We start from the raw sequence: 25735 nt of genomic DNA on the forward strand, positions 1-25735 counted from the left end.
AAATGTAATGCTCGCGCGCGTGCAAGAATTGCATCCGAGGTTGACGGATTGGTTGGTTCCTCTTGGTTGATTCGAAGGAATTTACGAGTGTTATTGATTCAGGTGGTGAATGTAACGAGTTTGTTGATGATTTTATTCGACAACGATTAATACAGTGACGATGCACAGAAAGAGAGAGAAAGAAAGAAAGAAAGAGAGAGAGAGAAAGAAGGAAACATATATATGTATGTACATATTTACATATATATATAAAAATAAAAGAAATCACAAGAAATGAAGAGACGATAAGAAGAAATGACAATAAGAGAAAGAGAGAAAATGACAGACAGAGTGTGAGAAAGAGAGAGAGAGAAAGAGAGAGAAAGAGAAAAAAAAAAATTAATTTTGAATGAAATACAGGCAGACGATTAGACATAATGATGGTCGATTGAAAACACACGTTTATACTCACGGCTTCCGCGTCTTTTATCTCCTGTAAGACTCATCGTTCTGTTGAGTTCACCCTTTGCAGCTTTCAAAGTACGCAGACCTTCTAATATTTCTTCGGGATCTCTCATAGGCCTTGTGCAAGAACTTCGTCGTCGATCACGATTGTAATGAACGACGATAGGCATGTCTGCTTCTCCCATACTTCCACCTAAAATGATTTGAATTAATCAACAATTTTATTGGGATTAATTGATTAAGTAGTAAAATGATTTGATGAGTCGACAGATCAGTTAATCAATGATTTTTAGGAGATTCAATATTTTGATTTACGTTTGAGTTACTTAACGATTTGATGGGTCTATGTTATTGATCACGAAAGTGTTATGTTTGTAATGATGAGTTTTTATTGGGATTGTTATGAGAGAGAGAGAGAGAGAGAGAGAATAAAGTTCTATTCTTTAATTAAAATAGTCTAAATTAAATAGTCTAATGGATGGTTATCAATTATTATAGCTAATCATTTACTAATTGTAAGTTTAAATATCTATCAATGAAGAATTTAACGAGTCTACGTTATTGATCACGACAGTTAATCATTTAACAAATTTACTTATCAGCTATAGTCAATAATTTCTACGGAATGAAATAGTCATTAATGAAAATTAAGCAATCCCAGGAGACTTTGAAGGACTTACGTTTGCTATCAGTTCCACATTGACTTTGGAAACTACTTCGACGACTTCCTGGTAAAGATCTACTGTAATCCCTATTAAGTTCATAGGGCTCGACCTCGAGTTGTTCCGACTGGCTGGAGCCACGTCTCGAATTGACGTGCCAAGCGTGATCGGGATGTAAGAAACCAAGTTCGGGACTTCCGCTGTCGCTCTGCGTGTCGTCGCTGTAACTTCTCTCGCGTAGCTCAGTCTTTCTCAGGAATCTTTGTGCAACTTCCATTGACAAGGAGCCACGTGGTGAGCAATATGGCGATTTACCAGAACGAAGACCTCGGGGATCCTCCAAACGATACCTAAACATCAATTCGAATCATAAATATCTACACAACGAGACAAAATATTCAAGTTTTCCAATTGCTATTGCAATTAAAATCAAATATATTTGATTTGATTCGGTATTTATTTCGTTATTTTATTCGGTATTTAACACAGAGTACGCGTCAAAAAGTATTTGCAGCAATTTTGCTTGCGTCAAGGAAGAAAAAAGAAAACAACATACGAACAAACAAGGGCTTAATTGAACTTACCAAACAGCTCGATCATTTTCCAAAGCCTTTGGTAATTCCACCGTACATTCACCGAGAAAGATGTTATCACCCTCGGGACAATAATCCCAAAGAGATACTTCGATCGCTCTATTCATCAGACTTTCACCGTCCACTCCAGGAAACAATAGGGTGGCATTCCAAATAGGGTTTTGGGTTGGTTCAGCCACCATTGTTTTTAATGTAATTTGATCTCCGCTAAATGGATCATTGAAGAAAATAAAATAAGGTTTAATTACATTCTTTGACATTACGCGTTTGTTTTTTCTATTTTTATTATTTCATAAATTCATATATGATACATATATTTAAATAAAACGTTTGTGGAAATTTTGCCGTTTGGAATGGTAAATCGTACCGTAGCTGATGCTGAACGTACCAAGCTGGAGTTAGGATCAACTTGGCATACGCTTCAGGTAACGTTCCGTAACCAGTATCTTCTCTGGCACATAATTCATCAGCCGTGAATACTGAGACGATCAATTCTTTCCTTTCGTTTTCATAGGACACTTGAATCTGGACACGTCCGGTCACTTGTCTCTCTTTAAAAATTTGTTCCTAAAACGTTGAGTCAACATTAGATTCTAGCAAATATTAATTTATTTCAAATTTGCTAATAGGATTTTCAACGATAAAGAGAAATAAGAAGAAGAAGAAGAAGAAGAAGGAGAAGAAGAAGAAGAAAAAAAGATGACCTAGATATATCATTAATTGTTCTATTTATCATCGCTTTTCTTTTTGTAGCCAATTTGAAGGAAAACGGCCATCTTCCTTTTTCTCATATTCTTTTATTTTCGAGACAAGCCAGTTAAAACATTAATCGCATTTTTGAATTGTCTTATTTCTCTTATTTATCTAATATCATCTAAAACTACTATATAATAATAACTAATATCATTTCTAGTATATTGTCATGGAAGAAGAAAACAAATAAAGAAAGGGAAATAAATATAGGACGCAGATCATTCGCTCATGCAAAAGCAGGTAATAATGAGATTGGAGGAAACAAGAACGGAACTAATATCATCCTCTCTTTTTTTTTTTGTTTTTTGTACTTTTATCTACTCGGGCTTTTCTCTACTTGTCCGTTCGGTGTCTAATTACGAGATTCATCAGTGTAGCGACTAATTGTATGTTGCAAGTGATTACCATGGAGAATCGAGTGGTATTGATTGTGATTGTGAAGTGGTGGGGGGAAACTGTGGTCGAATATTTAGTGAATATACAGTCAAGAAAAACGTTTCTTTTTTCATGAATTTATCTTTCGTTTCAGATTTTGTTGTTTCTTTTTTTGAAATTACTCGCTACGATGGACGATTTATATCTTCTTCGCTTAAAATCCTCTTCCACTTTCTTCCCGAAACTTCTCCAAAACTCTTCGGATTCTTATCTTCGTTACGTGTGATCGCAATGGCGGCCATCTTTGTTATTACGTTGTCATTCTCTTTTTCACACTTTCTTTCTTTCCTTTTTTTTTTCTATTATAGATAATTTCTTATTAGCGAAAAACATAAATCGTCTATCCTACGATTCTTTCTTTTTTCTTTTTAATCCTATTATAATTTTTATTTTGATTATTATTTTAATTTTGTCATTTTTCGCGTTCCGTTTTCCCAGACTGTAGTATTTGATTGACAACACTACTCAAATCAATTATTTCTTTGCTTAGAAATTTTTGTTTTGTTTCAGGTGTCGGTATGTTTTTGTTTTAAAAAACATTTGTTTGTTTATTTCTTGCTACTGTTTGTGTTTAAACACTTGGAAAACTACGCAAGCGAGGTTATGCATATCAGATGACTGGCGACACTTCCTCGACCTTACAGAGTCGGCCATTGTCTTTTTTTTCTTTTTTTCTTTCTTTCTTTTTATTTTGGTTTGTTTGCATTTTGGGGTTGGGGGGGATTGGAGGTCTGCTTTTTTCTTTATATCTTTTTTTTTCTTTTCTATGTCAGCAACGTGCGCAACGAATATTGGATGCGGTGTAACTCCTTTTCACTTTGTTTTTTCTTTTTTTTCTTTCTTTGTTTCTCTTGTTATTCAACTCTGGAACCGAGCATCTGGTTCTCCACGAAGCATGCAAATAAGAAGTTTTTACATTAAGTTAGCCGGGCGAAGACATTTTAGGGATATTTTTTTTCTCTTCTTTTTTCCTAATTTTTTTTTCCTTTTTCTTGAATAATTTTCTCTATTTTTTTTCGAGGAAGAGAGAGAGAGAGAGAGAGAGAAAGAGAGAAAACGAGATGCTCGATAATTTCATTCGATAAATTTTACAAATTTTGGACGGACCGACGTTTAGTAATTTTTACTTTGGTTTTGTTATTTTTTTTACTTTCTAATTTTTTTTCTTCTGTTTCTTTTCTTTTTCCATCAAATAGAAAACAAAATACTCGGAGTAGTTTGATTTACAAATAATTCGTGAGTTACTTGAAAAATAAATTTTTTCAAGCTTTCTATTAAATTTTTTTTCTTTTTTTTTTCTTTTTTTTTTTTCTAGCAATTTGTACATTTTTCAGACAAAAGATAGGATGATCGGGTGTTTTCGTTTTTACAAATTTCGGTTCGCTCGAGGAGTTTGACTTAAAAAATTGCGCTCGTCGAGTTTTATAAGTTTTTCATTTTTTTATTTTATTTTCTTCTTCCGATTATGTTGCTTTTCTCGAAAAGAATACGAACACATCTGGCAAGTAAATAATTGGTCGATTTAAGCTCCGATATAAAGCCATGATTTACGAAATACGACAATATTATCTGTACGTCATAATGTTACGTCGTTAACTATAATTCTACATCGTTTAAATCTACGGGAGGAGAAAGAAATCCCTTATAAAATATTATCACGCTTTTCACTATATTGTTAAAAGAAGATAACGATTTATGATGAAAAATATATCAACACCATGCGCTCCTTAAAGCCGAAGAAGAGCCGCGCAAGCGTATGACACCACATTTTGTTGTTATTTTTGTTTTGTGAAAGTTTCAAAACACTCCTTCCTGGTAATTACGTTTAACTAAATCTCTTTCGTTTCATATTTTCATTTAATAATAATCAAATATATTTACCAGGAAATAGCGATAACGATCGAACGTCCATCAAATATATTTTTTTCGTTATTACAATTTTGCTTTGTTTTCTTTTTTTTTCTTCTTATTAAATCGAAACATTAATATGCAATAAATATTATTCATTTTTAATTAGAAAATTTATTTCTCTTAATCAATAAATATAAATGAATCATTCTGCCAAGAAAGAAAAAAAAATATAATCAGGACGTTCGATCTGATTTCGTGTTGAACTCGTCTGTGTGTACTCGCAAAATAAAACAAAAAACAATATCAAATGAAACATATATCGATAAGATAAAAGAAATAGGAATTAAAGTACAGGCAGATAAGAATTAGAAAAAGAATTAGATAAAAACAAAGGGGAAGAAGAAATAGAAGAGAGAGAGAGAGAGAGAGAGAAAGAAAACGAATATCAGGAGGAATTCTACAAATCGGTCATCACAAAAAGTTACAAAATGGCGGACGAATTACGAAAGTACGAAAATGTTTGTTGTCACTGCTTAAATGTAAATGTATTGTAAACTCAAGGTCTAATTCGAAAGAGAGAGAGAGAGAGAGAAAGAGTGGAGGGTTTCACGGGCAGGGGAGGTGGATCTAAACGCGTAAAAGAAAAAAAGAAGTAAGAAAGTAAGAAAGGGAAAAAGATTCTCTAAATAATGTACAACTAGATTCGTGCCAGTTGGGATAGAGTATATATATATATATATATAATATATAGCGTGGAGGACCAATTATACTAAACTGGTTCAACATTGACAAAACTTACATTTCAATTTTCATAGCTCATTTTCGTCAGCGGGTCTATTTTTCTCTTTTTGTCTCATTAACTTAGTGCGTGCTTCATATATATTGTTTTTTTTTTTTTTTTTTTTTTTTTTACGACGGGAATAACAAACGGCAGGGTTCTCAAAAGGGCGAGGGTTGAAATGGGGCTAGGGTAAAAGGGTTAGCTGATTGTACGGGGTGTCCTAATTTAATTCGATCCTATTTGATTTTTTATTTATAATATTTCTCTCTTTTTGATAATATATTGATATTATTTATTTCAAATAGATAACTTTTCGCGATCGAAACTTTTTTTCTTTACACTGCTGTCAGTGTAAAGTAGAAAAAAAAAAAAAAAAGAAAATGTAACAAATAAACAAATATAAGAAAATAAAATTTATATTTGTTCGTAAAAAATCGAAGTGTAATTAAGTAACACCCTGTTTTAGTATACATGTAACTATATTAAATAATATATATATATCTATTTTTGTTTATATATAATATTAAGGGTAGGTAATACGACATAAACGAGCCGAGAGAAGGTATGAAAACATCTAATAATATACGTACAAACACGTATTCACCACTTTTAAAATGGAACATATAATAGTATGGGGGTTATAACGCATTGATGAGGCACACCGTGATAAAAACGCGATAAACACAGACGAGAAGAGAAGAGAGCTTCTATTCGAAAAGTTTGATATCCTGTGTGTTAAGAGAGGATTTTTTTTTGTTTCCTTTTTTTTTTTTTTGAAGACACACGTACTCGAGGAAATGACGAAACTTTTTCTTTTCGGGAATACCAAAAACGAGAGAAAATGGGTTTTTTCAATAAAGTGGTTGAATCGGTAGTTGAAACGCACGGCGATGAGGAGAGAGAAAGAGAGAGGGCGGGCGTGGCGAGGGGGGGGGGTTAATGCATTCGGGTTCGAAAAAGAATTGAATGAAGAGAGACACACACATGTATATACATATATGTATATATTATCATTATGTTGTGGCAAGGGAAAATATATTATTTTTGTTGGTTTAGTTTTGGTTTTTTTTTTCCTTCTCTTTTTGTTGTTTTTTTGCGTTAAGAAAGATCGAGTGCCACGGCATACTTTTTTTTTCGTTTCTTTTTTTCTTCTTTTTTTCAATCATTATTTATCATATTTTAATAATAAATTTAAATTCGAGCATGGTTACTAGTGTTCCAAAGGATACGTATCGTTCGTTATTATACGATTTTAATCGTTATCATATTTTTCAATGTTTTTCTTCCATTTAATTTCTTTTCCATCATCATATTTCTCTCATTTATTTTAGTTATTTTCTTTCCTTAGATAAGTAAAAAAATGTTATGAAAACAAAGTGATGATATTCTCGTTTTATTTCTTTTTCTTTTTCTTTTCTTTAATTCATCAAATTAATTGTAGCCTAAAAAACTCGAGAACAGATTGTTGCGAGCGAAAAATTCTACGTGGAATTTATTATTCGTAATTGAAAAGTTCGAAGTACGTTGACAAAGGAAAAAAGTAAAAAAGAAAAACAATTATATTTTAATGAAATTAATACGAGCTATGGTCGATTTGTCGATTGCAAATGAAGTGACACGCGTAAGTACAGCAACTCGCAACACCCAACTGACACATCGACAATTATTTTATAAACGAACGAACGAATGAACGAATGAATTAATTTAATTAATAAATTAATTTTCTCATTTGCCATATATTGAAAATGATTTTCTTTCCTCGTTCTTTTTTCTCTTTCTCTTCTTTCTGCCATTAAATTTTTTTTATCTACTCTTGATTAAAATTTTGGTCTCTTATTTGTATATTTTTTAAATAATAATAATAATAATAATTCACTCTTTCCTCTATTTTGTTATTATTATTATTTTGATTATCCTTATTTCTCTATTTCTGTTTTTCTCTCTCTCTTTCTTTTTCTTTTTCTTTTCGAGATTAAAAAAAAAGTGAAAGGCGTGACATTCGTTCTCTCTCACACACACGGAAATGTATATTAGTATATATAAATATATATATATATAGTATCGTATATCAGAAAGAAATAATTTATGCTTGTGGTGTAAGTGTTCTCGGTGTGTTAAATCGATCGCCGAATAGAAAAATTTATTTTCTTATCAACGAGAGAGAGTTCTTTTTAAAATTACATTAAACAATTACAAGAAAAAAAAAAACAAATAATAATTATTAATTTTCTCATCGTTGCAGAAAACAAAATTTTCAGTGCGATCGAATGGCGAAGATGATGTGAAAGAAGAATAGAAAAAAAAAAAATAATAAAAAAGATTCTAATGAAGAAAAAATAAGAGAAAGAAAAACTGTTTCGTCGCATTTTACTGTTTCTTTACATTAATATATTCGTGTGTTTCTTTCTTAAATATTATTATTATTACTATGTGATAATATTATTATAATTATATTCGCAGGATATGCAAATTCGTATGGATATTATTTATATTCTGTTTTATCGACCGATAAATTATGATCAATTAGTTGAAATTATAATGTTCTTGGTTTCTTTTTTTTTTTTTTAGAAAAGTAACATTAAAATGAAAAATATATTATACAGATACATATGCGCATTTATTTCGAAGATGACGAAAGATAAATGTTCTATTTTATTTTTATTTTGCTTTTTGTTTTTTTTTTTCCAGTTAGTTCTACAAAATGTAATAATAATTTGTAGAATGATCTATAGTTCTAACATGACATTCATTTTAATATTACCTTTGCGTTAAAATCTAAAACACGTTTTCTTATTTATCTAAATTAATTAATTATTATAATTAATTATTCATTTAAATAATGTTTTTTCATTAATTATATATTGTCACACGCAAATCTAACAGAGATGTACACATACACACACACGTGCACATATACACATATTTATGTAGAGATATATTTTCTTTGCATTATGCGTAGGGTTTTCTTTGTGTCATTTGCATTACGTGTTCTGTATTTTTTTTTCTTTTTTTAACATTGAAAATTATAGTAGAAATTTTTAATTAAACGTATATATATTATAATGATTGTACCATCCATATATATATATATAAATATATTACATATATTATATTTTAATAATATATTCAGAACATTTAACGATTTTCTGTTCTTTTTTTTCTATATTATTTATCCCATAAGCTTACATAATTATAATAATAATAATAATAATAAAATGAAAATAATTAGTAGAATTCTATTTACTTCATTTATTATAATAGTAAATAAATGATTTGAAATAATTGTGAATTCTGACATTAAAAATGTTAATAATCGCATTTTTTGTATGCAAAATTTTTTACTCCAGTATTCCTGATTCTAATTTTTAATATTATTGATTATTATTATTATTATTATTATTATTATTATTATTATTATTATTATTATTTTTTTTTTTTACAAAAGCGAAGTAGAAAATTCGCACGATATATTAATGCTTAGTATTAAAGAAAGTTCCTTGATTGTTATCAAACGTTTTACTTTGTTTATATGCCCTTTTTGCTGGTTACTTCACAATATTCATTCTTTTCGTTTCTTCTTTTTGTTTTTTCTATGTAACTTTTATAATGTAATATTAAATATCATTTTTTTTTTGCATCTCTACTTTCTTCTTTCATTTTTATCTTTTTTTTTCTTTACAATGTTTACCCTTATACCGCGTTCGCCCGTTTCTATCGTTAATTTATCTTTTTTATTTTTTTCCGAGCGAAAATGATATTTTTCCTGAGCTAAAAGTAAAACGAGTCGACGTGTTAAGGTGAACAGCCGATAAAATTCTTTCTACTTCAAAATTTATTTGGAAAATATCGTATTGTTCGTAAAACGTTGTTAAAATTCGGTTTTGAGCAATATATTTTCGACTATTTTTGAATCATCGAATGCAATCGTGCGTACGTATTGCAAAAACGCGGAAAGAAATTTATTTATTTTTCTGATTGGCTGTAAAAAAAAAGTTTAATCGTCGATTTAAGCGAATTCAATAATATTTTCTTTTGTAGCATTACAGCAGTGATAATATACGAAAACTATTTTCTTCGTTTAAGAAAAAAGAAAATAATAAAATATAAATATTTGCTTATAGATGTGCATTCTCGGTCTTGTTTTTCTTCTTTTTTAATTATTCATCGTAGTTTTTGTTTTGTTTTCTTTTCTTTTTTTTTCTTTTTTGTAAAAATACGTATACAGATGAAAAATTATAATCAAAAGTTTAATCCTTCATTACACGTTATTGCTAAAACACAAAAATATAATAATGCGATCTTAAAAGTATATATTAATATACTTATTATGATTTTTTGATCTTACGTATTTGCTCTCGGCTTTTGGTAAAATATTCATAGATAAATTTAATTGTAAATTACTTAAGATAGAGATACTTTTATCATGACCCACTTCGAGCTATACAATATAGAAATGTACGATCGTAGAAATATTTATGAGATGATCTCTCTGTTTTTATTTTCTTTTTTTTTTTTCGCTCAATTCAATTCACATTTAATTTATACAAATATGCTTTATAAATCGTATCAAAAGTAAATAATTTCAAACAAGGTTGACTCGATCCCGTAATCGTTTATCCTTTGAAATAATGCATTTGATTTCTTCTAATAATTTTTCTCTCTTGCATAAATCACTTGCATCGGATAAACGTCCAACAAATACTTTGACGTTTGTTAACAAACTCGCGCGAGTAAAATTTTGCTTTTTTCCATTTTTTCCTTCCTCTTTTTCCGATTGATTATTTTTTCATTTATAAATTCTTGTCTCTCTCCTTCATAAAATAAAAAAGAATAATATACATATATATATAAATAGACGAACGTATCGTACTGTTATTTAATATAAATTTAAATACCAGGACACGAAATTATTTAACAATTTAATCAAATAACCACAATAATAATAATAATAATAATAATAATAATGATAAATATTTAATAGAGAAACAAAAAAAACAATATAAAACATTATAAAAATCTAACTTTAAATCTTTAATCATATTATATAGTATATATTATCAAATATATTATTAAATATATTATATAATAATATATATATATATATATTTTCTTTTTTTTTTATCATAAAATTTTGTTACAATACACATACACGCACACACTTTTACACACTTGAAGCTGAAAATTGTTTATTCTATAAAACTCGTCGTGCGCGACTCTTCTGCTTACTTTTTTTAACGTTTTTACGTGTAAAAGAAAACATTAGAGTTAGCCGAGGGAATTTTCAAGACGGACAGAAAGAAATGAAAAAAGGAAAGTGAGAGGGTGGAAGGACAGTGGGGCGGAAGGGGCAGGGGTAAGGGAGTAAGAAGAATTGAGAAAAAAATGATGCGGAGAGACAGAGACAACGCACGACTGATCTCTACGGTTGATTGTACGAAAGCTTCTCTCTTTCTTCAGTCAGAAAAATGGGTCGAGTGAAAAATTTCTTACGGATTTTTTTGTTCCTTATTCCTTCCTTTTCTATTCTTTTCCTTTATCTTTTCATTTTTTTTTTTTCTTTTTCCCTTTTTTATTTTCTTTTTCAGGAGAAAAAGACAACACATTTTTCTTCGCACGACAAATTCAATGGACACTTATCTTGAATTTGTTTTCTTCCCAACGAACTTTTATATCGTTTTATTTTATTTTTTTTATCCGTCGTTTCTCCGAAAATAATTTCTCTCGGACGTGTATACTCATTTTTGCAATACGCAGTTGCAATGCGCCGCGCATGAAAACAAATTTTCTGATTTATTTCTTCATTTATTTATTATCTCGACCAACAATTTTTCTGCTGATTATATAAATTTGTATAGATTGTCGTCGTTATATTATAGAAATATTACGTGTGGATTAATAATGGATTTAATTATCGCACGTCGATTGTTCATAATTTGTACACTTAAAACGAAACAACAACAACAACAATGAAAACGTAAAAATTAAAAATTTAAAAACAAAGATTTTTTTGAGTTTCATTGTTTTGTTATATGCATAGGGTGTCACATTTTAACGCCATCGTTATGAACCTTTTTTTATAATCATAGATTATTTAAAAATGAACGATACATTTACTACGATTAAAATAATAATAATAATAATAATAATAATAATATTAATAATAAAGATTTTTAAACGTTAATTATTATTATTAAAACTGACTAGATTTTTCATTAACATCTAGTTTTTGAATACTCGGTATTATATTTCGATGTTGGTTAAAATGTTAAACTCTTTACATATACATAAATCGTGCACACATGTACGTGAAAATTATTCGTAAGAGGGTCTTCTTCGTTGAAGTAGATTTAAACGAGGTCAGCTCCATCGAGTCGGAATTTCGTGTTGAATTTTCCAGGATATCGATCGTTAGGACACTTGTTTCACTTTAAAGACGATTTTAATACGAAATCAACGCGTTTAACAATCATTATTCGATCATTTCATAAAATTATATGTAAATGAATCAATAAAAAAAAAAAAACAAAACCAAAATACAAGAAAGATGAACAAAAATTTAATCAAAAACATATTTATGATGCACGTAAATATTGAGTTGTGTAAAAAGTTTCTTCGTATTTTTTCACTGATAGACAATAACAGCTTTAGGATCGCATAACTCTACTTATATTAATTGAATCTTTCAATACTTGAAATTGTGTTTGCAAGCTTACGTATAATAGACTAATTAATCTTTTATGGGTTCGCGTAACTTTGGAGTTACGTATCAATGAATTAATATTATTCTTTCATCCAATTTTACGCACATATATAATGTTTCATAATCTTTATTTCACAAGCAATAAAAATAAAAGATTTAATTAAAATAAAAGATTCTTTATACCGATTATATCACAACTGTAATTTGAAAATATATGGGAATAAATTTATTATCTTTGAAAATACGATAATTCATTGTTCATTTGTTGAATCCAAGTCAAATAAATTCTTTTATAATCATGAACAAAACTCGGCTTATAGAAGATTAATAAAAAAAAGTTATGACATTCGTTCATGCAGCCGAAAGTTATTACGTTAATAATAAAAATAAAGAAGAAAATCGATATTCCATTGGTAATTTGATTTAAAAAAGAATCTGCCGTTTGTGAATATAATGCAGTATCGATATAAGCGTTGCACAAAATTGATTTAAGGGTTTTCAATCTGAAAAATTTCGATGTCGAAGATACATTTTGATCTAGCTGGCTAATCCAGTGGAAAAGTCGATGAAATGATGGAAACCAAATTCGGAAAGATTCAAGCACGAAACAACAGTTGTTTTAAATCATTTGCGAAAGACTGGATAAAACAATATGAAAAAAAAAAGGAAATGTGTTTAATTTTGTCATTAAAATACAAAGAAACTTTTTATCCCTGATTCAATATATAAACGATAAAAGATAACATTGGGATAAGACAATGCACGTTTTGCCGGTTCGATCGAGAGAGCACATATAAAGATACATTTTCGGCATATACATGCAGGGGACGCATCGTTATTATAATTTTATAACGTTTAGAGTATATTGTATAAGAGTAAGTATATATAGTATGTTCATATGTGAAATCGCTTAGATGTGTTAGAAGTACATACAATGTTTTATCGGTGTATCAGTATATCGACTTATTTTTGCATATATTTTTGTATATATTTTATATTCATATATGTGTGTTTGCTGGTATGTATATATTTATATAAGTTCGTGTGTATGTACTTGGTACACGTATACATACATAGAAATATAATCGAATTGTAAATTTGTCTTCAAATGTCTTCCTTGTCGTTCACTGCAGTTTTATCTTTTTTTTTTTTTATATTTTTTAACTTTTTAAAATATTTTTTCGTTCCTTTCCTATTCGTTCCTTCTTATTTTCTCTTTTCGTCTCGTTATTTTCTTCACTGTCATTTGTTTTTGTTTTTGGTTTTTTTTTTTTTTGTTATTTTATTTGTTTCTTTTCGTTCGTATTTGTTTTTTAATTATTGATTATTATGTATGCGTGTGTAATTTTTCTTACAAATATATTTATGATGCATATATCGTTTAATTTATGCATAAATTTATGTCGCGAACGCGAGCTCGTATAATATTATTATTATTATTTATTTATTTATTTATTTTTTTTGTTATTGTGTAGTTGCTATTGGTACTGTAATTGTTTACGTATATGAGTGTACATCGTGTGGGAGTAAGAGAAAGAGAAAAAGAGAGAGAGAGAGAGAGAGAGAGACGGTCACGTGTAGATGTTAATTTAATAACTTGTTATACCGGCGTTTTTGGCAATTTCCTGCGCGTCGGCGAGGACGGTGTTTTGTCCGTTTCGGTTTCTGAAAAAGATATTGCAATATCGTTTTGTTATAACGTAAGGTAAATAAAAACAATTCGAGAGAAAAAATAATATAATACTTGGATCGTGAGTATTTTTTTTTTTATTTTATCTATAACATACATTCTAAGTCCTAATTTGATTATTTTTTTTCTATATCCCAATTGTTTAGTTAATTGTAATTTGTTAATTTATTTTGTTTAAAAAGTAAATTGAAAAAAAAAAAAAAGAAACTGCATAGCAGCAATAAATGTTTACTTCCTGGGATTACTTTTAATTATGTTTCGACCTTACAATCTGTGGGATTTGTAAAGATTTATTTACGTGTTAACGTGACAGTTCGTGGATTTTCTAAAAATTTATTTATGCGTGTAATTTAATTTATTTATTATTTTGTATTCGACTTACCCATTAGAAGGTTCATGCCGGATGTTTTTCCGGACGATATCATTCCAGCATCGTCCAATAAATCACCTAAACTGTGATCACATTGAAAATAATAATAATAATAACATTTTTTTATTATCTTTGTTTTTAATCAATATTAATTCTTTCTGTCTTCTCTTAGACACATATATATATATAAATATAAATATTAATATTAATTATTTTTAAGTACTCACTTGTCACTTGAATGTTCAACGAGAAGCTCGGCGACATCCTCGGTTTGGTCAATGATTTGTGATACTTCCTCGAAATTTTTGTTGATCAAAGAAACACCTGACCATTCTAAAACCTAAACAAAAATTATTTCAATACATTAATAATAATTATTAAAGAAATTTATACTTATTTATTATGAAAAAACAAAATCAATAATCTAATAACAAAACTTAATTAACTTCTTTTATTTTTATCGCTACAACAAATTTGATTTTTTTAAGTAATAACATTCTCTTGAATTTAATCAGAAGTAAAAGAAGAAAACATTTACAACAACGAATACTTTTCTCTTTTTACATGAAAGTACAAGGTAGATCAAAAATTCTTGGATAATTTTGAGAAATCCATTAATTTTCTACAAGATTTTCTAACAATTAATATCTAATCGATAATTTAACAAATTCTTAACATCAATATAATTTCATAATCTGAACAAAATCTCGAAACAAAAGATAGATTTTTAAATTGAGCTATAAAAATTTCTGACCCACACTGTACATTTCCGTCAATAAATCTTTCGTAAAAAAAAAAAAATCTCGTCATTTGATCGATTCGTACGAATCTCTTATTCTCTGCTATTACAAATAAAACAAAATGTATCACATTCTATGCTATAAATCAACAGTTATGCTACGTCATGATAAGTTTAGAAATACCTAAAGACAGATAAATGTTTTAATTAAAAAATTCTATACGATTCGAGATGGAAATTTCACGGATATATAAGGGTTGGTACGTATTATACTTGAGTTATACATACACTATCAACCAAAAGTATTGGAATTCTTACAGAATATTTATGAGATAACACGAATTTCTTTTAAAGTAACCGTGGTAGATTAATTCGTCAACTAATTTTACGAGTACCGTGTGCTTCTACATTTTGCATTATTTTCTTTAAATTGCTCTTTTATCAAAAACAACCGATTTTATTTTTAACGACAGTCTAACATATTCTGACCATCTTATTAATTAGTTTTTCGAGTGTATCTAATTGAATATACTTCTTGTAGAAGTTGTCAAAGATGTCCCAGTAAGAAAGTTCATTCCGAACATTGCCTTTAACTTAAGTGCATAAATTATATAAGAGCATTATCTCGACATAAGAAAATACTAACATTTCTTGAAACGTAATTAAACTTGTTAATATTTAATACAACAATGATAAGTAGTTTGAAAATGTATCGGTATACACGATTTTTACGTAAATCAGAAAATGATTTTCAAACTTGTGATTGGTAGCTTATATTATCTCATATATAGTATATTATAATATTAACACAATGTAAATACTTACATGTACATATACATAACGTTACGTTGTATAATATTCATTTCATATTGATGAGTTATTAACGTACATGCTAAAACACTTCTATAATAATTTCTATTAAAATTAGAGACGTTAAATTATATACGTGTTTATGCGACAAGAGTTTAAATGAGACTGAACAGTTTCGACCTTCTTCACCGAGTTTTACTTTTATCGAGAAATGTTATTATTATTTATCTTTCGTTCGTCGGTATACGTCGTGACCTGTACCGTGTATGCGTATACGTACATGTGTATATTTTAAGTGCTTTTCGATTACTGTTATGTTTAACTAACGAATTTTAGATACACGATGAATCATTTTCAAATTTATTAACATATTTGATTTGTACCGAAATCATCAAAGTGATTTCACAAACTTTTGGTTGGTAGTTAATAACTTATACAGTAGACTATCTTATAAAACGCATTTAATATTTTACGCGTTATGGAATATCATGTATGTATGTGTATGAAAAGTTTTCTCATATACGATGATTTTTTACTTCGTGAGAATAAAAACAGTGAGTTTCAAGAGTATTTGTAGCCGCTTCTCTACTGTAAGAATTTGAAATAATTGATATTTGCTTTTAACGAAAAACTTGTAATGTAAAAATATTGATCGTTTTAGATATAAATATTAATAACATTCTTCTTTCTCCTCTAAGAAATTATTCTCAATAACACAGTGTGTGTGTGTCAAAAATCAAAATATAAAGTAAAGAAACAATTGCGAAAGAGTAAGAAAAATCATTATTATTATACAGTAGATTATCTTATAAAACGCATTTAATATTTTACGCGTTATGGAATATCATGTATGTATGTGTATGAAAAGTTTTCTCATATACGATGATTTTTTACTTCGTGAGAATAAAAACAGTGAGTTTCAAGAGTATTTGTAGCCGCTTTTCTACTGTAAGAATTTGAAATAATTGATATTTGCTTTTAACGAAAAACTTGTAATGTAAAAATATTGATCGTTTTAGATATAAATATTAATAACATTCTTCTTTCTCCTCTAAGAAATTATTCACAATAACACAGTGTGTGTGTGTCAAAAATCAAAATATAAAGTAAAGAAACAATTGCGAAAGAGTAAGAAAAATCGTTAGAGATGAAAACGACGATAGCACAATGCTCTATAAAATTGTTATTATAAAATGCGAAAATTTTTGCATTTTATTTATACATATAACGTCGTGTTGTAGGAAGAATCGCGTTATATGAAAATAGTAATTGTAAATTATCTTTGATGAGTTTTTGAAATTCGTGTTATAAGGTAAAGGTCTACTGTATAATATAATTTATACATATGCACCAATATGATAAATATGCGTATAATTTAGTTAGTTAAATTTCGTGAAAAGATAGGAAAAACGTAACTAACATGTAAAAGAGAGTACATTTCACAGTGAAATATACATGCATATAATGTTTATATCTATATATATATATATCTATACCTTATCGCCTTGCGTTAGTCCGGCTTTTTCAGCTGGGCCATTGGGAACGGTCCAAACGATATATGCGAAACTTCTACCGTCAGTTCCTGTTTTTCCACCAACAACTCTCATGCCAAAACCGCGTGCTGTAACTAATTTGACGTACGATATATATCCCTCTTGTTTCATTGCTTCTATATAGAATGTATATATTGTGTATTTCGTTTTTTTCTTTTTTTTTTCTTTTCCATTCTTTCAAACCTTCCACTCGAAATTCTGTTTTTTTTTTGTTTTTTCCTTCCTCTTTTTTTTTCTTTTTTTCTTTTTTTTAATATCCACGTCACTTAAACGAATATAACTGGAATATTAATATACGAAAACGTCATACCTCGCGTACGTCCGAAACATTGACGTTTTTATTGACGCCCATTTCTTCCTTTTTGTATTTTTTTTTTAGGACATCTAAATTTTTGCGACACATTTTTTCGAGTTTTTCTTTTCTTTTCTTTTTTTTTTCCTTTGTGAACACGCATACATTATTTCTTTATTATTCCATGTCACCGGAACAAATGTATGTCTTGAAAATACGTGATATGTGTCGAGATCGTTGACGTTTTAATTGACGATATTTGTATTAAAAAAAAAAAGAAAGAAGAAGAAATTTTTTTTGTTTTCATCTGAACAGTCACGGTTTCGTACTTTTATTTTTTTTATTTTCTTTCTTCCCCGTGATCATGTAACCGTATAATTTTTTTTTTCTTGACAAATATTTTTACAAACGTATATTGAGATATAAACGTATTATAAACGTGATTTTTTAAAGATAGCTAATATTACAAAAATACAGTACATTCTTTGAAATTTATCGTCGCATATTTTAACTACATTTTTTGTGTTTGCCTATAATATTCTCTAATCGATTGGCTATTGTTATTATTATCGTTTCTGTGGTTATTGTTGTTGTTGATGTAATTAATGTGAACGTAATTAACATACATGCATTAGATAGAATCGATTTAGAATTTCCTACCTATCTGTCTCTAGCTTTTAGGATTTGTGGTTCTTGCTAATAACAGTACGCCTACTCGATGTATACACAGAGAGAGAGAGAGAGAGAGAGAGAGAGAGAAAGAGCTAATGGATTGGAAAGAATTATCTCTCTCTATCTATTCGATATCCCATAGAATCCTTGAATGCAACAGCCCCGTGAATACTCGGGGGCTTAGTCGAATGTAAATCGAATTTTACATTTGTCTCGACTCCATAAATCTTTTCGATTTGCCTACTACTATGTAATCTTATTTTATACGGGAATTGGAATATGGAAAAGGGAGAGAGAAGAAAAGAAACATTTCTTTTTTGGAACATAAATCTTTGAATACTTTAAAAACACTTCGCGTCAAAATAAAGACGTAAAATAAAGAAAGTAAGATAATCAAAATTATGTCTTTTCTTTCGATTCTTTCCAAAATTCACACATACAAAAAGAAAATATTTTTATAAAGAAAGTATTTGACCAAACCCACACGAAAAAGTTGTCTTTCAAAAGAAATGAATGCACAAGGGGAGCAAAACCTGAAATAAATTAATTCAATAAAGATAGCTGACTTTCAGCTGATAGACAGAAACAAAGATAGGAAGATAGAAAGAGACAGAGAGACAGAGACAGAGATAGAGATAGAGAGAGATAGGAGAGAGGGAGAGAGATAGAGTGTAAGGCGAACGTTTGAAGGAGAGACTTATTTGAATATCGATTTCGTCTGGGAAGCCACGACAGTTATCATCCTCCACTTTCGCGAAGCGTTAAAGGACCGGAGACATAAATCCATCGAGGGGGGGCTTAAAGGAAGGCAGGAAAGGAGGGAAGAAGGGGTTGGATAACAGCAAGAGGGTGTGTCTATCTTCTTTCTCTTTCTATTTCTATTTCTCTTTACACACGGAGAGAGAGAGAGAGAAAGAAAATAACTATTCGTTAAGGTCGTCTCTTAACCTTAAATGGCAAAGGGAATGACCAAAACGACCGTTTTACTCGTCGCTTCACCACCTTTGGCTTGGGGGAGTATACAGTAGAGATTAAGCCGGATCACGAAATTATGTGGGCAGGAAAGTGTCTGCGAGAATGTTACGAGCAAATCTTGAAAGAGAGAGAGAGAAAATGATAAATAATAGAAAGCCAGAAAGGTAAATTAAAAAATGAATGAATTGATATAGTCCTCAGGGATCATTCCTTTTTCGTTTATCCCTTATCAAAGTAAATTTTTATTATTCAATGTTGAATGATCATATTCGCGCGAAATAATAAATAAATTCTATTTTGGTGTATATATGTGTGTATGTGAGTGTTTTTTTTTTATGTATTGTAATTTCAACAAATTTTGTTAACGAATAATGGTTATATTTCAAAGATCAATTTCATCGAATTTATCGATGTAATTTGTTTTATTATTATTATTGAATGAGATCATACACGTAAATGAACAACAGGTTACTATTTTGGGTGTTTGTTCTTCCTTTTTTTTTTTTTCATTTTCTCGTGTACTTTTACTTCAACAAATTTTGCGAATAAATCGATGTTTTAGTAATTTGTTTGTTGTGGTTTTCTTCTTTTTAAATTCTATTAAAATAAATTTGATATTGAAATAAATATCGTAAATATATCAATAAAGGTGTAACATCATGTGTGTGTGAGTGCGCACACAATTGAAAATAAATTTTTACAGACGAAAGTGTTAACGTATCGAGCTAAAGTAAAAAATATATAATAATAAAATACTAAATACGACAGAACAATGAAGTTTCATTTAACTTTAAATAATTAGAATAATCTCAATTTTCTGTATACATAGCAAAGGGTAAAAAAATTGAAATATATATGTAGATTATTGAACGAGTCAAGAGAAAAAAGTAAAAGTTTAATTTCCGTAATCAATATTTCATAAAATATATTTATCGTTTCGATATTACGTATTGCCAAGTTTGAAAATAAATATCTACATTGAGAGAGTGTTTATATTACTTTTCCATAACGGATCATCGCCAATCGAAATGTTCCACTTTTCTAATACGTTACGCAATAATGCAGGAAAACTTATACGATAAGAGATAAGGACATAATAATTATTATGAAAAATAATCGTGGGATAAAAAGAAAGAACGAAAAAAGAGAAAGGAAAAAAGATAGAAGAATAAAATAAATATTACAGACAAATGAAAAAAAAAAAAAAAAAACAAAACCATAAATCTATGAATTATTACGTTCATTTCTAAAACAAATGACGAAATTTCTTTTTTAAGAAAAAAAAAGAAAATGTCGGAAAAATCCATTGACTTACACATTAGACAGAGTGTTAATGTTCATTAACATGACAAACGAAGCGTTTACCTTTTTTCTTTTTTAACATACACACACTCACTCACTTCACATACACATACAAACACTCACACGCACGCATGCACACAAGCGTCCTTCTTTCATTATAATTTAACGTTTCGTTGATTGCAATTTTCCCCGCTTACAAAAGACAAATGAAAAGATCTATGTGAGTTGGTGTCTAATAAACTCTCGATTATGCGGTTTATCTCGGTAAAAAGAGAGAAATGAACTACAAAAGAGAAAATGAGAAAAAAGGGGGAATGTTGAAGCGAATTGTACAATGAGGATGAGTGAGTACCAGAGGGACGATTAAAAAAGTCTGAGAGAAAGAGATAAAGAAAAAAAAAAAGAAAAAAAAGGAAAGAGAGAAAAGAGAAGAAAGAGAGAGAGAGAGAGAGATAGTCGAGTTTAGGCGAGAAAAAATCTTAATTACCTTTCACGAGTACTACTGTGTCTGCTCGAGAAAGTTTTTCGTTTGATAAAAAAAGATAGAATAAAAAGATATACAAATAGATACAGAAATAAGAATAAAAGTGAGATGAAATGAGGTGAGATGAAATGAGGTTAGATGAGATGAAACGAAATGATACGAGATAAAAAGAATAAGATTGTATGAATATATATAAGTTGTTCACGGGTCAAATCGATTAACTCCTAATATACGGATCAAATATCAATTACAACCTTCACTATTTGCCTTTTGTAAATTCATATATTATCTAGTTGAAGTACGTAATTCTGCCTTATTTCGTATTGGAACAAGTTAGTATAGGTATTTCAGGGTTTTAGTTAATCATTTTACGAATTAACGGATTTTATACTTTAATGCGCGTATTATATATGTATAAGTCGTGAGAATAAAGAAGATGTATAATTTTACGGAAAGCTTTCTTCGTGATCTCGATTACTTGCGCAGATATAACAACGTGTTTGCTTACAAAAGCTATAACACGGTAGTGAATACCTGTTGCGGACAGCTCGAAACATCTGTTGGAGACTCGACATCTGTCTTCCGTATATTATTCTCATATTTTTCATCTTATTATTTCGACTTATTTACTTCGTTAACTTTATCTCTAGTAACATCTGCAGAAATACATTTTGTCATTATAACGTTGCTTTCAAGTTGCTTTAAAAGTTGTTGAAATTTAATTATGGTATTAGTTTCGTGAATTTTTATTTATGCGTAATCATTTAGAAATTTATGTCTGATTAGTTTTAGTTATTATCTACTTTTCATATAAACGTTAAGTAAGGCACGTGGGTTTATGTCTGATTAATTTTCGTTATTATCTACTTTTAATATATACGGTATGATACGTTCGGGCTTACGTCAGACTAGTTTTCGTCATTATCTACTTTTATATATAAAGTATGCGTCTAATTAAATCATAATCCTTACTTACTTACCATACAAAATGTGTGCTTATAAGAATAGTCATTATTTATTTAAACCACATGGAATATATGCTTGATCCAATTATAGTCCTCATTTGCTTATTATATAAATCGTATGACCTGTACTAAATAATAATCTTTATATCTTTGCACTCGATAAACACATATGCATCTGATTAAATCATAATTCTTATCTATATGCTATAAATATATGTATACATTAAACTAAATCATAGTCCTTATCTACTTGTCGCACGAACTACTATATGCCTGACCAAATTATAGTCCTTATCTACTAGCCATATAAACCGTACGTTTCATCAAAATCATAGTCTTCACATACTTGCATTTATACAGACGTAAGTCTGACTAAATCATAGTATTTATCTACTTGCCACAAGCAAATACGTTAGACTAACAATCAAAACCTTTATCTACTTGGACTTTCCATAATACACACAAGTTCACGGTTTATACAGGTTGGTTCAAAAGTATCTACCTGACTTTATACATCAATCACGCTTTTACCAGAAATTTTAGATTTGTAATTTAAAAATTCTTTAGAGCAAAAATGTACAAAAAAATAAACAGTAAATTAAAAACTTTCCGAAAAATAATAATCGATGATAAAATGAATCCAGAAACTTTTGGTCCATCCGGTACATTTTACCTACACGCATACATGCTTATAAATCACAGCTATAACGCAATACTACCCTCCTGATCTTCTTTTGTTAATTCTGGTTACTTTAAAAAGGACAATGCTTCGATGTAATATATATATATATATATTTATTTTTATTTTTAGTATTATTTATTTTTTTTTTCTGAGGATTCTATAAAGTCAACGTGATAAAGGAAACGTATCAAAGAGTAACACGGTCTCGCGAGTATTAACGAATTGAGTTTAAAATAACGTAAAACACAAGAAAGCTCTTACTGGAAGAGACCTAACCTTAACTGTAAGGGCAAATTGTTCGAAGTAAGGCAGTGTTGTGAAGTGACTCAATGTGTCTATATATATACGTGTATATGTATGTGTGAGAGGCAGGAGGAGAGAGGGACAAGTGGGAGTAATAGAGTTGAAGTGTAGACGTGCGACTGACGTTTATTATTCACTGCGCATTCAGTAACGTTCTCTTCCTATTTCTTTCTCTCTTTCTCTCTCTCTCTTTCTCTCTCTCTCTAGTCTCTCATTTTATCTCTATTTCTGTCCTTCTCACTCTCACTTCTTGTTAAACCAATGGTGTTGCGGCATTGTTCTCGCTCTTGGCTCTATCTCTATTTTTTTTTTTCTATTTCTCTCTCTCTCTCTCTCTTTCTCTCATAGATTTCTTTTTTTTTTTCGAAACGAATTCAACAAAAGGCGAATATGAGCTGAATACTCGTTGGGAAATTGTAGAGTTTCGGAAGTGGAAAATGAGTATTCTTTATACGGCACCATTTTCGATATTACCCGGGGATGATTTTCTTTTTATCCGATTAGTTTCTTTCCTCCTACGCTTTAAGGCTTTCTTTCTTTTTTTTTCTTCTTTTTTTGTTCTTTCTTTCTCTCTCTCTCTCTTTCTCGGTAGAGTAATTAAATTTTGTCGTAGAGACAGGACACGAGAGAACTCGAATGTGTATGTACATATAGTGTTATACTTACTTCTGTGTCCTTTGTCCAAGACCGGATCTCTCCTTAGTTTCACTTTGTTAACTCGTGGCACTGGAAAATAAGAATACAACGAGTTGATTTAATTTTATTTATTTTTGTTATCTCTCTTTTTCTGGTTGTTCATATTTTTCCTTCATTCTTTCTTTTTTGTTTGATTTTTTGTTTTTTTTCTTCCTTCTTTCTTCTCATTTTTAATCAGACGGAGGATACGAAAAAACAAATTATCCGTTGTCTACATTATTTTTTTTCTCGTAAAACCGCTTTTATAATTATATTTCATAATTGTTTTAATTAAACGAACGATGAAGAAAGACGTATAAAGTAGTTTTACGATGAGAAGTGATCATTTTATTTGGCCTAATACGAATGCAACGATTAACCCAAATTTGTTGTTTCTTTTTTTTTCCCCCAGTCGTTTTTAATAATTATTTCGCATAATCGTTTTTCTTTTCTTTTTTTTCTAATTTTGTAATTTTAATCGCGGGTAGAGAATAATTCACATTTTAATAAATGAAATCCATCGGGTGTGAAAATGTTAGACAATGATAGAAGAGTATCAAAATGATACCGAGGGCTGGGGGTTGAGAAATTTGGATTCTTTTTTCTTTACAATATAACACGAGGACAGACAATTTCTGCTCGATCTAGCGTAAAGGTGATTCTGGTCCTAACGTCGATTGCATCCCTCGTCCGATACAACATCGCTAGCCATGTTCGCTCAATAAAGTTACCTCCCATGTTTCCTGACGTTTCATAGTTTTAACAAATTTTGTATTTTCGTATTTGTCCTCCTATTGATAGTAATCAATCAAAATGATTCTAATAAATAGAAAATATTATTTGAAAATAATAATTTCTTTTTCTTTTATATATATATATATATAATAATTTTAAATGAATTTTATTCGACAGAACACACAGTATATAAATTTAATAATTATAATTATTATTAATTATTAAAGTGTGAAAAAAATATTGGAAGAATTTATTATTTAATTATTAAAACTTATATGATTACATAAGTTAATTGAATTGAAACAATGACGTTGTAAATTTGATTGTTATTATTGAAACTTACCAACATCACTGTCGACGTCATGAATAACAATCTTAATACCCTCCCCGTCAACAAGACTACCTTGTCTAGGTAAGTCACGTTCCTCTGCGGTGACTCTGCTGACGACAACTGGTTGCGCAGCTTTGCCTGATCCTGGAGCCGATGTTAGTGCTCTTATCGCGTTTATGTCTGGTCTACAAAGCCATTTTATCCTTCTTTTATATATATATATAAAAATATATAATACACGAGAGATAGGACAGAGATTTATTATTATAGAGTTTAGTCTCGTCCTATTTTTTTTTATTATTATTTCATATTATTTTTCTATTTATGATTGAAAATCTAGATCTTTTTTTGTTTTAAGGATTTTTTATTTCGAGTTATAGGAAAATTCCGATAACTATAATAAAGATTCGATGATGTAAAAGTAAAATGCAACAAAAATTTTTTTAATAAGAATCGAATAAAAAAACATGTGGAATATAAAATATTACGAAAGATAATTGTTAATAAATTACACGATGTGAGCGATACACAAAAAAGGAATGATTCAAAAATGAAATTTAATTAAAATGACATATTTTTGAACTCACAATTGTGATCCCCTTCGCCTGGAACGTCTTTCCTCGTCAGGTATCAAAACAGACGGTTGAGTTACAGTCGGTGGTACTACAGGAACCGTTGTTGTATCCATGTTGATGATCTTTTCTTCTTCACCACCAACATCGTATGGTAATATTGATTTAACTCCACGAAATGATGATCTACGAGTGATTGGTCTGTCTTCTGGTTCTCGAGCACCTAATTTGTATACCCAAACATTTTAAATATGTTATTTTAAATTACATCGAACATATGATCGTATTACAAATATGTAATAATAACTAAAACAATAATAATAATAATAATAATAATAAAAGAGTTTATGGTCATGAAATTAACTT

The 25735-nt window shown here is 29.2% G+C and overlaps 1 protein-coding gene across 11 annotated transcripts in view; it reads right to left on the reverse strand.

Annotated features, from left to right (window-relative positions):
- LOC122523428 (regulating synaptic membrane exocytosis protein 1) overlaps positions 1-25735 on the reverse strand; it is a 118614-nt gene that overhangs the window by 11256 nt on the left and 81623 nt on the right. For 7 of the 11 annotated variants that reach the window (XM_043645161.1, XM_043645159.1, XM_043645158.1 and 4 more), the window contains 11 exons: positions 25385-25592; positions 24810-24982; positions 23723-23782; positions 17325-17455; positions 14507-14619; positions 14292-14362; positions 13826-13884; positions 2067-2266; positions 1691-1906; positions 1125-1456; positions 440-637 (listed from right to left, as the gene is read on the reverse strand). In XM_043645161.1, coding sequence (XP_043501096.1) covers positions 440-637; positions 1125-1456; positions 1691-1906; positions 2067-2266; positions 13826-13884; positions 14292-14362; positions 14507-14619; positions 17325-17455; positions 23723-23782; positions 24810-24982; positions 25385-25592 — 1761 coding nt within the window. The remainder of the gene's footprint in view (positions 1-439; positions 638-1124; positions 1457-1690; positions 1907-2066; positions 2267-13825; positions 13885-14291; positions 14363-14506; positions 14620-17324; positions 17456-23722; positions 23783-24809; positions 24983-25384; positions 25593-25735) is intronic. The other 4 variants (XM_043645162.1, XM_043645169.1, XM_043645164.1 and 1 more) reach the window with 3 other exon arrangements.

This window comes from Polistes fuscatus, unplaced genomic scaffold, assembly GCF_010416935.1.
Source record: "Polistes fuscatus isolate 324 unplaced genomic scaffold, CU_Pfus_HIC Scaffold6, whole genome shotgun sequence".
NCBI lineage: Eukaryota > Metazoa > Arthropoda > Insecta > Hymenoptera > Vespidae > Polistes > Polistes fuscatus.